Source organism: Carassius gibelio, chromosome A4 (assembly GCF_023724105.1).
Source record: "Carassius gibelio isolate Cgi1373 ecotype wild population from Czech Republic chromosome A4, carGib1.2-hapl.c, whole genome shotgun sequence".
NCBI classification, from domain to species: Eukaryota; Metazoa; Chordata; class Actinopteri; order Cypriniformes; family Cyprinidae; genus Carassius; species Carassius gibelio.
This window is the reverse complement of record NC_068374.1, coordinates 17,762,248-17,775,480: the sequence shown is the minus strand read 5'-3', so window position 1 is coordinate 17,775,480 and position 13,233 is coordinate 17,762,248. Positions and strand designations below refer to the sequence as shown.

At 38.6% G+C, this 13,233-nt stretch overlaps 1 protein-coding gene across 2 annotated transcripts in view; it reads left to right on the top strand.

The window, feature by feature from the left end:
- LOC127972231 (PHD finger protein 21B) overlaps positions 1-13,233 on the top strand; it is a 41,601-nt gene continuing 28,368 nt past the window's right edge. The window contains exon 1 of one of the 2 annotated variants that reach the window (XM_052575607.1): positions 1-457. In XM_052575607.1, coding sequence (XP_052431567.1) covers positions 404-457 — 54 coding nt within the window. In that variant the 5' untranslated portion in view covers positions 1-403. The remainder of the gene's footprint in view (positions 458-13,233) is intronic. The other variant, XM_052575598.1, reaches the window with a different exon arrangement.

The following is a 13,233-nucleotide window of genomic DNA, read 5'->3' as shown; positions in this document are numbered from 1 at the left end:
ATCCGGGAACTTTCCGAATGAGCACTGACAACCAAAGCGCAACTTTTCACCCAGGCAAAGGGAAATCAAGCCGCGCACTCGGACGAAATATAGTTCCACGTTTTCAACTCAGAGTCTTAAAAATAAAGCCGTGCGATTCGGAGAGGTCGGGTAGGCTTTTGCCGTGCGGATTTCGGAGTGGATCTATGTGACCGCTGAAATCTTTAGATCGCCTTTTGAGCACTTTTGTTAATCCTGGCGTAAAGTGGGTGATGAGTCTCGCGGCCAGTAAAGAAGCGAGAACTTGCTGTGCAGCCCGAGTAGTTCTTGCGATTGTTATTGTTGCTTTAAAAATATTTGTATTACGCCACAAATAACGCGAATCGCGTCGAAAGTGGGGGAAAAGTGCTTCTGGAGTCGGAATATGGAGCTACAAGGCCTTCAAGAAGCATTGAAAGTAGAAGTCCAATGTCATCAGGTAAATAAAAATGGCATTTTGTTGAAGCTTTCCCGGGACTTCTTATGTGAACACACGCTGGAAGACAGAATCCGCCGTGTTCGAACGTCTTCATTTGGTTGGAATCCGTAGCCTTTTAGAGTGATACATCGGTAACATTCTTTCGCCTTTATGACGCCATAATCACTTTGAGCGCAGATTGTTCAAACGCTCTTTGATGCACTTAAAAGCGTGCGGTGCGGTTTTTTGCGATTTGCACTAATAATGCGGCGGTTTTGTGTAGCGATCGGGACGAGACTTGAATATTTATGAGGCTCAAACGGACTCGCTGCTCGTCGCTTTGTTCCTCCCTCATATCCGAACTTGAAACACTTTGAACGAAACGTCTTTTCGTTGTTTTACTTCATTTAGAAACTAGTTGCACAGATGAAGCAGGACCCACAGGTAATTCGTTTTATTTGAAGCGTTGAAGAATGAGGCATTTACAGTGGGTGAGAAACTTTGTCGGCATCAGTAGTTCTTACGGTCGTTCGCTATGCTTTGTCCTTTACGTGACTTTGCCAAATAACACACATGGCTTAGTCAAGTTTTCAAAATATCTTGCTTGTTTATATATATATTTAATATGTCATATATATATATATATATATATATATATATATATATATATATATATATATATATATATATATATACACACAAGTACAATGGAGGCAAAATAGAATAACATCTAAGTGAAAAAAATGATATCTCATATATATATATGATGATATCTCATATATATATATATATATATATATATATATATATATATATATATAATATAATATATATATGAGATAGCTACAAGTACAATGAAGGCAAAATAGAATAACATCTAAGTGAAAAAAAGTAAGAAAAGTAATGTTTCCAAAATTGCAACTATTAGTATTAATGATAATATTTTGCGTCACGCGTGCATTAGAAACATATTTGCCCCCCGCCCCCACAAAATGAATGAAAACCACTAGAAATAATCTCAACTGCTTTATTTACACACGAAAACTGGATTGGTACTATCGTTTAACGGGTAGGTCGACACATAGGAAGTTTGTGAAGGAAAGTTACTCACTCACTCACTCACTCACTCAGACAAGTTGCATTAAAACGTGTTCTTAACCTAAACGTACTTATTCGATACTTAGTCTTTCCAGATTGGAATTTTTTTTTTTTTTTGGTCACGTGACGACGTGGTCGAATTTGATTCGATCTCTGCAGTTCACTTTCACTTTTTTTTAAATAACCGCGACTCATAAGGAAGGTCATTTAATGGCGTCGCGATAGCTATTATTAACATGTTTATGGGTAATTCGTCTGTTTGGCCTTGGTTTGATGCGTTTGTTCGAGAAACTCTCAATCATTCACTGAATTCGTCTGTCAGGATGAACCCCACACAGAACGACAGGATTTTGGGCGCGTTCGATGGCCGTTCAGCTCAGAAGGCAACATTCAGCACCTCGGACAGCGGCGCACGCCTGCTTCTGACACGTCCAGTGCTGCGGCTGTGTGTGTTAAATGTTTGTAGCGAGGCTTTTTGGTGTACCTCAGTTTGATAGTGGAAGCTTCCATTTTGTGCTGAAGGGGTGTTGGTTTCTTCCTAACATGGAGCAAAAGTCTGCAGAGTTTCTGGCTGGGGGGAGGGCTCATTCATGGCCGTACCAAAGAGGGGGAAGGGAGCAGAAAACACTAGTCAGCATCACACAAGACACTACACGCAGGCCTCTGTTGGCCTTATAATACATTCATTATGAGATTCCTGTAATTAAGAGCGGCTATCACAGTTAGAATGCTCAATGAGACTCTTAAGAGTAAAATAATGCATTAAGTATACTATATGAAATGCATTTTAATACATCAATACATTAAAATACACTATATATCTGTTGTTTTACCTAATGTTGGTATGATATGTTAAGTGTATTTATAACTGTAGATTGTGTAATCATATCAAATGAGTTACAGTATCACAAGGCATGATGATGCATCTATAATGAATTAATAATATAATACATTCAGAGATCTAAAGCGTAAAGGTTTGAAAGGGTATTATACACAGCTAAATGTTAAACATTGGCTTTAACAAACCATATAAAAGCTGGATCCTTGCAGTTTAGTTTCTACATTTTCATTTCACATATTTGTCCTGCTTATTTATTAAGAAGTGAATTCTGTGTTATAAATGTGTGGAAGGTACCGTATGCAGTGGTTTAATAGATGACCCAGAGTGTTGCAAACTTAACCACAACATTTATATGTGAATTCAGAGTGAACGTTGCAGTTATGTTGTCAGAATTAAATCTGATGAACTCTATTTGTGAAAATCTAGTCTAACTAGAATTCTGTTGAGCTTTAACTGAACATTGCACTGGACATTTTTTGGACGTCTGGGCCTGTACTGACCCATCCTCTTTATATTTCACTCGAACTTTCATTTGAAGGAGGCTTGAAATGCAGATGAACAGGGGAAGCAAACCCTCCAGCATTTATTAGCTGAGAACATCATAATTGTGTGAAGCCTTTGTAAGTATCTAGTGTTCCCCGCAGGGCAAACGTCTTTCATCCACATATAAATATCTATCTTAGCTTGTGAGTTTTTAATACATATTGCGTGAGAGGGTTTTGTGTTGTTGTCTTCTTGCTGGTTGTTGCATCACTGATCCAGAAACGCTCATAAACTTGGTGTGAGTCTTGAGCCTTGATCTACTCGCTTCTACTCAATTTTTTGGTCTCTCTCAGGGCTTACAAATCCTTCTTTAAAATGATCCCTGTGTGTGTTCATGTGTGTCCCTCGTGCACTGTGTAAAATGAATTGTATTGTTTTTGTCTTTTGGAAGGAAATAATAGTTCCTTCCTGCGAAGACGTTAGCTTGCGGGAAAGGTCTGTTTATTCAAATTCTGCTACATGTGATAAATGAATAGTTCAACCAAAATCTCATTTCATAGAGAGTGAAGAAAGTGCAAGTTGCATAAGTTATGTGCATTAGCACAAATGCAAGTGACTTGTATCTCATTGCCCGAAAGCAGTTGAGCGTTCTGTCCAGAGTGATTTGTGCAACCCTGTCCCACAGACTGACATGCTATGTAAAAACATCTGACTGGAATTGTAATAAAAAAATATTATAAACATATTATATACACTTGGAAGTAAACAAGTGAAGCCCTGAAGGCCTAGACTCGAGCTCAGTGTGTGAGGCTATAAGACCTGAAGGAAACATCCAAAAGCACACGATGGATGACCAGCAGGAGCTCCATTTGAATGGATTTAATTGGTTTGTACCGGTTTTGATCTGTGCTGGTGTCTCATAGCAACACTGTCGGTGGTAAATCATTCATGCGGTTATTTCTGTTGATGTATTTCACTCTATTCTTGTCAGATGCTTCTGCATCCATTCATTCACAATCTCATACAACATTAAGTCACATAAGTGATCTGTGCCATGCTTTTAAAACAGTTGTGATGCATTAGAGGTTTAAAGACCGACGTGATTACGTTTGTCATCAACATTGTCTTAATATTCTTCTCGAGATATCAGTGTTTTTCAAAGACATAGGACATATCTCCAGATTCTATAAATCGAGTTTAACTGTATGTCTTTAAATTGGTGCCTCAGTAAAGACACAACATGTGAAACACACACATGGTGCTGACTCCATAGTGAACAAAACAACGCTATTCTTTGCATATTTAACCTTTTTCTTTTTCTATTTAAATGTCATTCCGAAAAAGTATGTGTTTATATTCTTACAAAACTACATGACCTGTGAACAGTCAGTATGTAATTATACTGTATGTCCTGTAAAATGTAAATGTTTTTCATTTTTCACTCGTCTGAGGAACAGAAAAAGAAATACTTAGTAAAACACTCAAGCAGCTCTTTTCCAGAACTTGTGCACTATGTTCCAATGGATCAAAATAGTCATACTGAAGATCTTTTGTTAGGAGGAACAGACCAAAGTAGTTATCTAATGATGTTTTTTTTTTTTTCATAGTAGCTCTCGAATTTCATTAAGGACATAAAAAGCCATTTTTTGGACTGTAGACAAAAGCAGCAGAGGGGAATTCTATCAGTGAATAAGGACTTTATTTTAGTCTGATCCTCACACAGAGCTATTACACAGCTTTACAGAAATTGAAATGTTGTGTCATATGGACCATTTCTGTGATGCTCTTATGGTGCATTATTTTTGTTGTCTTTTTTTAGAGCTTGACAGACGTGGTCACTATAAGAACTGTAGTACATTTCTCCAGAGTGCACAAGGTTCATTCTGTCAGTGAAAGGCGTCTGAGCTTAATGTCTGATTTAACTCTCTGGCTTTCTCTTCTGTGAAACTGTAATGAGCTAATAAGGTAAAGAGATTAGATCACGTTAGATGACCAATAGGATTACTGGATCTGAAGCTGGCGCTTTCAAAGATGAGCGTACGGCTCTGTTCCAAAACCTGCTTTTGGTGCTTCATAAGATTTGGCTTGTTTCGGCCCATTTTAAAGCAGCATTGTGATGGGAAAAAACTAAGTATTCTGGCCCCACAATAATTTTATACAATAATTGCCTCTAAAAGTCTGAATTGGTCTCTAATAAATGATAATGCTGTTTTAAAAGGCAGCTGCCGGTTCATATTATACAGCAAGACAGTTAGTAGGTTTTGGAAAAGAACCAAGTCTGTCAGATTTACTCCACAATTTTTCTTTGTTTATGTTTTTTCTTTGATGCAGTACTCCTGAGGAGTTTGAAATATTCTTTTGAGATAACCCTGCATACTATTTTGGAAAGCTGAAAGTGATCAGCATGGATGCTGGACACAGATCCATGTCAGTACGGTTGCTCATGTGCTTTGAAGTTTCCCTTTTAGTGCACTACACTACTGTTCAGTTGGGGTTGTGTCTTGTCAGATGTGCCACCCTCTTCTGCCTTCTAATCTGCATGCTCTTCTAGGCCGTCAGACTCAGTAGTGGATGCATTATTGAGGTGCCCTTAAAATACATAAAGACTGTTCAATGATTGATGAGATGAGGTTGTGTCTTTATGCTCACGTGATGCTGCCTGTAGTGTTATTGGGGCAGTGTTTAGTAGGTCACCATCAGCTGAAAGTGTCTCCACATGCGTACAGGTGTTTACTACTCTCTTAAAACTGAACACGTACATGCAGTGCTGAAAATACCCTCTCCAGTCCAAAAAAAGATCCTTTATGGAAGGCTGCACTGCAGGGGGTCCGCCAGTTAATTTGTGATCACAATTTCTTATATGTGTGTGTGTGTATGTGTATGTGTGTGTAAAATAGATGCATGTATGTTTGTGTACTTATATATACATAATAAATATACACAGTACTCACAAATATATTTTGTAAACAAAAACGTTTTCGATGTGAATAATCGCGATTAATCGTTTGACAGCAGTAATAAAAATGTCATTCCATTTAACTGTAAATACTCTTCAGTGTCTGACTCTACATTGCTATTCTTATGTTGGAGACGTTGCTTACACATTACAACCGCACTTTGTTAGAAAACCCTCAGTGATTTCAGATACTCAGGGATTTGATTCTTAGTTGTCCATCTCACAGTAAAATGAAAACATTCAGTTTTAGTAAACTAGAAGCTAAAGTTCAAGTAAGTGTTCATTTGTCCATCTGACAGGACAGTTATGGAACAAAACTGCGTGTATTACTCATGGTTATGACTAAACCTATTGTATTTTATTTTGTTAGATGTCTTTTCGATAATGACACATTGAAATTATTTTCTTTTTACCAAAACACCTAAACCGACATGAAGCAAATATTGAGATGCATAGAAAATCATTTAATTCTAAACTAGTCTCTGATTTTTTTTTCAACAGATTTATCGGAACATACATTATATGATGAAAACGAAAAGTTAAGTAAAAATATAATTGAATATATGATGTAGCGCAGGAGTTTTTAAACTTTTTGGAGCCAGGATTTTCTCCCCTTCTAGCCTATACAAATCCATGGTGGGCTTACTATAGGCTACCTCTTTTTTGGCATGAATTGTTAGTTGCAGTCTAACGTTTGGTTGCTAAACTATTCATTGTTTATTATTATTATTATTAGTGATCGACCGATATTGATTTTTTTATAACCGATACCGATACCGATTATTTGTATGTTTATGTACCCGATAACCGATATGCAGAACCGATATTTATTTACTGTTATACTTCTGTTTCTGACAATTATTACAAAACAAATGAGCTGAACAAACCATTTTATTTATAACAATCACTCCCTCCTTGCATACAAAAAAACAAAGCATTATATTTATACACAAATAAATAGAGGGGTCTGAGTCCAAAAAATTTAAGCGCACTGTTACTAAGTGTCTTTGTTTTAAAATAAAAGCTTTGATGAGGTAAAAAAATAAAAACAGGTAAAAAAAATAAAGCACAAAAATGATTCTAACATATTGGTGGGGACGGGAGGGCTATTTAGTAGTGTAACTTAATACTCCCAGTTAAGCAGAACTAGGCTTAGTGTAGAAAACAGAGTCTTTCAGCATTCTGCCCTGTAAGCCTGCTTCCTTCAAAAATTTCATGCAGTGGCCGTGCTTGAGGCTTCCTGATCATCAACCCAGCAGGTACTGAGCAATATGAACGAACTTTTTTTTCCCGAGACTATATAAAGTTAAACAGCACTTATCAGTTGGCATTTTATGATCTAGATTCAATCTAACGTTAAATCATGAAATGCCAACTGACAAAGTGCTGTTTGACTATAATTTAATCAACCGCGATCGCGCATGGAGATAATAAATAATTAATTTCCACAAAGCGGTATACACTCCTGAACAAAATCTTAAGACCAGGGGATGCTTGCAAATTTTACACATTTCGCACTAGTGGATCATAACCGGGTTGTAAGTGCTGCTTCAAAATGCCAAAAGAAGAAACAGGAGCAAGAGATAAAAAATAGAGAGTAGGCAATTTATTGAAAACTGCATTTAAGGTCAAACAGGCTGTTCATCAGCTGATCAAAAGTTTAAGACCATAGCCATAAAAAGGTCAAATCTGCACAAAAATATGGCTTTCATGTCATTGTTTTTCAAGCAGTCATACTGTCAATATCTCCTGATGGCAAAGGCAAAAAGGCTTTCTCTTTTTGAACGTGGCAGGATTGTTGAGTTGCACAAGCAAGGTCTCACACAACGCGCCATCGGTGCCGAGGTTGGACGCAGTAAGACAGTCATTTTACATTTCTTAAAAAATCCTGAGAGTTATGGGACAAAAAAGTCAAGTGGTAGACCCAAAAAGATTTCACCTGCACTGAGCCGCAGGATCCGACGGGTTGTCCGTGAAGACACAGGTCGATCCTCGACCCAAATTAAGGCCCTTACTGATGCTGACTGCAGCCCAATAACCATAAGACGTCATCTGCTAGAGAAGGGCTTCAAGAACAAAAAACGTCTTCAAAGGCCACGTCTCCTCCCACGACACAAACTTGCCCGTTTGGAATTTGCAAGGGAGCACCAAACATGGGACATTGAAAGGTGGAAGAAAGTTTTATTCTCTGACGAGAAAAAATTTAACCTGGATGGTCCTGATGGTTTCCAACGTTACTGGCATGACAAGGAGATCCCAGCTGAGATGTTTTCTACGCGGCACAGTGGAGGAGGCTCCATCATGATCTGGGGTGCTTTTTCCTTCAATGGGAAAATGGAGCTTCAGGTTGTGCAGGGGCGTCAAACGGCGACTGGCTATGTGGATCTGTTGCAGCGGGCATCCCTCTTGACCGAGGGGCCGCGTCTGTGTGGTAATGACTGGGTCTTTCAACAGGACAACGCTGCAATTCACAACGCCCGCCTGACAAAGGACTTCTTCCAGGAGAATAACGTTGCTCTTTTGGACCATCCTGCGTGTTCCCCTGATCTAAATCCCATTGAGAACATTTGGGGATGGATGGCAAGGGAAGTTTACAAAAACGGACGTCAGTTCCAGACCGTGGATGCCCTTCGTGAAGCCATCTTCACCACATGGACCAACGTTCCCACCAGCCTCCTGGAAACAGTCACATCAAGCATGCCGAAACGAGTGTTTGAAGTGATCAACAAGAACGGTGGGGCTACTCACTACTGAGTCCTTTTTTGACACTTTTACTTCTGTTGTGAGTTTATTTTTGGGCAATGGTCTTAAACTTTTGATCAGCTGATGAACAGCCTGTTTGACTTTAAATGCAGTTTTCAATAAATTGCCTACTCTCTATTTTTTGTCTCTTGACCCTGTTTTTTCTTTTGGCATTTTGAAGCAGCACTTACAACCCGGTTATGATCCAATAGTGCAAAATGTGTAAAACTTGCGATGCATCCCATGGTCTTAAGATTTTGTTCAGGAGTGTATGTAGCCTATATGTGTATTAGCGAAATAATTGTTGTGTAGTAAATGATAATATAATCTAGGGTGTTTAAACAAGATAATCTTGTCAAAAGTTTCATTCAGTGGCATTGCTTGAGGCTTCCTGATCATCAACCCAGTCAGGTGCTGAGCAATATGAACGAACTTTTTTTCCCGAGACTATATAAAGTTAAACAGCACTTGTCAGTTGGCATTTTATGATCTAAATTTAATCTAACGTTAAATCATGAAATGCCAACTGACAAAGTGCTGTTTGACTATAACTTAATCAACCGCGATCGCGCATGGAGATAATAAATAATTAATTTCCACAAAGCGGTAGGCTATATTTATATGTGTATTAGCGAAATAATTGTTATGTAGTAAATGATAATATAATCTAGGGTGTTTAAACAAGATAATCTTGTCAAGTTTCATTCAGTGGCCGTGCTTAAGCCTCCAGATCATCCGTCAGTTGCTAAGCAATATGAACAAACTTTCTCTTCTAGACTAATGGTGAGCAAATACAACAGATAGAGAATTAAATTCAACGCTTTTATTTTCAACATGCACTCATTCATATCTGTTTTATTTAATTCATGTAAAGATACGTCTTTATTGGGGCAGGACATGATGAATTACACTACGTGACTCAATGAGTTCGTCTCAATTGTTTAGAAACAAGCTACATAAATTAACTATGTCTCAGATCTCATTTGTGCATGTCTGTTATGTTAAATAAAGTTGATTAATTAAAGCAAACCAAGTAGAACATATATTTACCTATGCACTGAGTTGTTGTTGACTGATCTCCTCAGACACCCGGGGTGCAATGGCGGAAATCTCAAAACGGCCACAAGATGGCGCCGTAAATCGGCGAATCCGATATTACAAAACCGATACCCGATTATGGAAAAATGCTTAAATATCGGGAAAAATATCGGTAAACAGATACATCGGTCGATCACTAATTATTATTATTTATTGTGTAAAAAAGGATTTGTACTTAAGTCATGTCCCAATATCCACTTAAAACAGCATCCTTCACATATACAAAAAAAGTGTTCGGAGTAACACCACAGGGGGACGATGCACACACAGATCTCTGTTTTTATGACGAAGATAATATATCCAGCAAAATACTCCTCTATTTTTTTTTTTTACATGTAGCGTAACATGACATCTTTGTTTTATTTTACTCCACTTTTATGCTTTTTCTTTTAACAGTCCTTCTGATGTTCTTTCATGTTTGTTTTGTGCTATAATTAACAGTAAAGATATGATTGGGATTTTGTGCAGTCCACGCTGCTGCGTGAACTGAGACAGCCATAGCAATCTGTAACAACAAATCAATAAGCATCAAAACAACATTTCTTTTTTTCTTTTTTCTTTTTTTATAAAACTGACTGAGACTTTGTTCCATATCAAAAGTAACTAATAAAAGCAAAAGGCTTATTGTGATTATTAGATGGTAGGCACACTACAGATAATGTTTATTAAAGTTTTGCTTTGTCAACTGAAAACACCCATATGATCATGGTATAGATGATGCATCTATTAGGCATCTATTAGCAAAAGTGGTTTTCACCCTATTGTCAGATACATGACGTAATAGTGCTCCGGCCCTGAATGTTTTTGTGCAAGTATGAGTGCAGTGCATAAGGGGGGGGTGGGTAATCATGCTCAGGCAGTTGTGAGTACACCTTAAGATCTTGGTTAATCAAAATGAAGATCAATAAAAAAAAATAGGAAAGCATTATTGTTATTTGCAATATTGTCAATATTGGCGTTAAAGGGTGAGTTCACCTGAGAATGAAAATTCGTTCATCCCTATAAATTGTCCTTTTTTTTACAATTTAGTTTTAATCCAAATGTGTGTGCTAAGTGAGTGAACATCAAAGATCACACAACAGAAGTGTGCAAGCATGCTCTCTCTCTCTCTCTCTCTCTCCACCGTTAAGCACTGTAACTTGTGCATTGTTTTACTTGTTTGAACTGTATGTTCACTAGACAAGCTCGCGCATCTCCGCCGCTGCGTGCTCAATCCACTCAGTGTGCTTTATCAGCTCGCGTACATCAGCTATAGAGGAGTCAATACTGAATGTTTAAAGGGGGGGTGAAATGCTCATTTTCACTCAATCTCCTGTTAATCTTGAGTACCTATAGAGTAGTACTGCATCCTTCATAACTCCAAAAATTCTTTAGTTTTATTATATTCATAAGAGAAATATAGTCTGTGCCGATTTTTTTCAGAAAAACACTACCGGCTGGAGGTGTGACGTGTGGGCGGAGCTAAAGAATCACGAGCGCCAGTAGGCTTTTGCGTTATGATCGCTAGAAACTGTGACATTACCGTGAGGGAAAACCCATCATCCAAAACAAACCATGGCTAACAGTCAGATTCAGCCGTATATGTATGATCCAGAATCAGATCCCGAGGCTGAAACTGAACGAGAGCAGCAGCAGCAACGACTACAACAGCGTCTCTATGTGGTATGTATTGAAACTGTATATATTTGCTTATGTAACCCCTCTCTCCCGGGTCCTTTCTGACGCTCCTCGCAATCGCTCCGAGCGGGGCTCAAACCCGGGTCTCCTCTAACAAGGAGGTTAAATGGCTACAGCCACTAGCGTCTGTTGCTAGTGCGTCTCTTGAGATCGGGGAGGTTTACATGCACAGCACTAACTTGCTGGCCTCCGTTACACTTAGCGGTTTTGGAAAATGACTAAGTTCCACTTTATGTGGTCTTTTTTTTTTCTTTAAAGGTGTACAAGAGGTTTACTTGATGTGCTTACGCGCCGATAGCTAAGTTAACAACACAGAGATATTTGAAGCAGTTTTACTCACCGCATGTGGTTCCAACACACGATCGTGACCCTTTTTCGTTGGGACTGCATCATCCTTAAGAAATAAACGATCCGCAAATCCATCGTCAAACTGGGCCTTGTTTGTAAAACAAGCATCTTCGAAATGCAGGGAACAAACAAAAACACTTGCACAACTCCGTTGATGCTCTGTAAAAATAAACTCCATCCACTGGTCCCTTAATGCTGTTTCTCTTTTGGTAATCTGTGCAGGGTTGTCTTGCCCTGGCAACCAAAAACACACTTCTTTTGTGACTTTTCACGACGCTCTCGCTCTGATCAGTGAATCGCTCTGATCAGTGAAGTCTGTTGTGCTCTCAGTGCTGTGCTATACGGGAGCGTGCGCTCTTCCGGCAGAAGTGCCCTTAGGACCCATATAAGGAAGGTTTTTTTGGAACAGAAATACTCCTTCAAACGTACAACTCAATTTTTTAAACTTTGTCCATGTTTAGCATGGGAATCCAACTCTTTAACAGTGTAAAAAACTCAGTATGCATGAAATAGCATTTCACCCCCCCTTTAACATAATTTTCATTGCATAGATATCCTACACAGACAACTTTAATCTCTAATAACTCCACTCTGCTGTCCGGTGTTTCTTTGTCTGAATATGGCACTTATCATATGTTGTTTGGTATCGGCGTTTGGTATCAGGGCATTTTAACGAGTACGACTACGAGTACATGAGCTCAGTAACGGCTCGATACCGATACTGGTGCATCCCTAATATTAAATATAGTCTTTGCTTTTTCTAGCTTTTCAATGGGGGTGTTTGTTGTCAACAGTTCAGAAGACATGAAATAAAGTAATAAAACGACGAGCGCGGAGAGAGAACAAAACAAAATGCTGGTCATGAATTAGAAGCACAAAACGAGGATTTGTAAAGAAAAACGACTGAGGATCTCAAATAAAGCCAAGAGGAGACTGGTTTTTCTTTTGCTGAAGTAAGGAGACTTTGTATCCTTTACTCCTACATTACCCAGAGGCATGCGCATATGTCTTGTGTTTATTATATTTAAAATCTGGATATTCATCTTAAAAAAAACGCATGGATTCGCAACAGGGGGACTTTATTCACCCTCCGGGGCCTCGAGAGGGACGTTTTATTACAGATGCATTTCGCATCTTCTGAACTGTTGACAACAAACGCCTGCTTACCCCATTGAAAGGCTTGGAAGACCAAGGACATTTTTTAATATAATTCTGATTGGATTATTCCGAATTAAGAAAGTCACATACACCTAGAATGCTTCGTGGGTGAGTTGAAGATGAATTAATTTTCATTCTCGGGTGAACCTACACTTTAATAGTGGCCAAATATTTAGCTTGATGAAATTTCGGTGCATCACCAATTTTTGAGCTTTCTGTAGTCATGTGGACCTGCTTTTGACCTTGAAGCATGGTGAAGTGCCCAGAGCCCATGTGTGCTTCTTGTGGAACATATGGCCCATTTGGTGCTGTTGATCTGGCCTTGTGTTTGTCAATTCAATGAAAACAGAGGGTGTCCCAGTAGTAATGTTTTGATTCAGAGGGATATTCAACTAG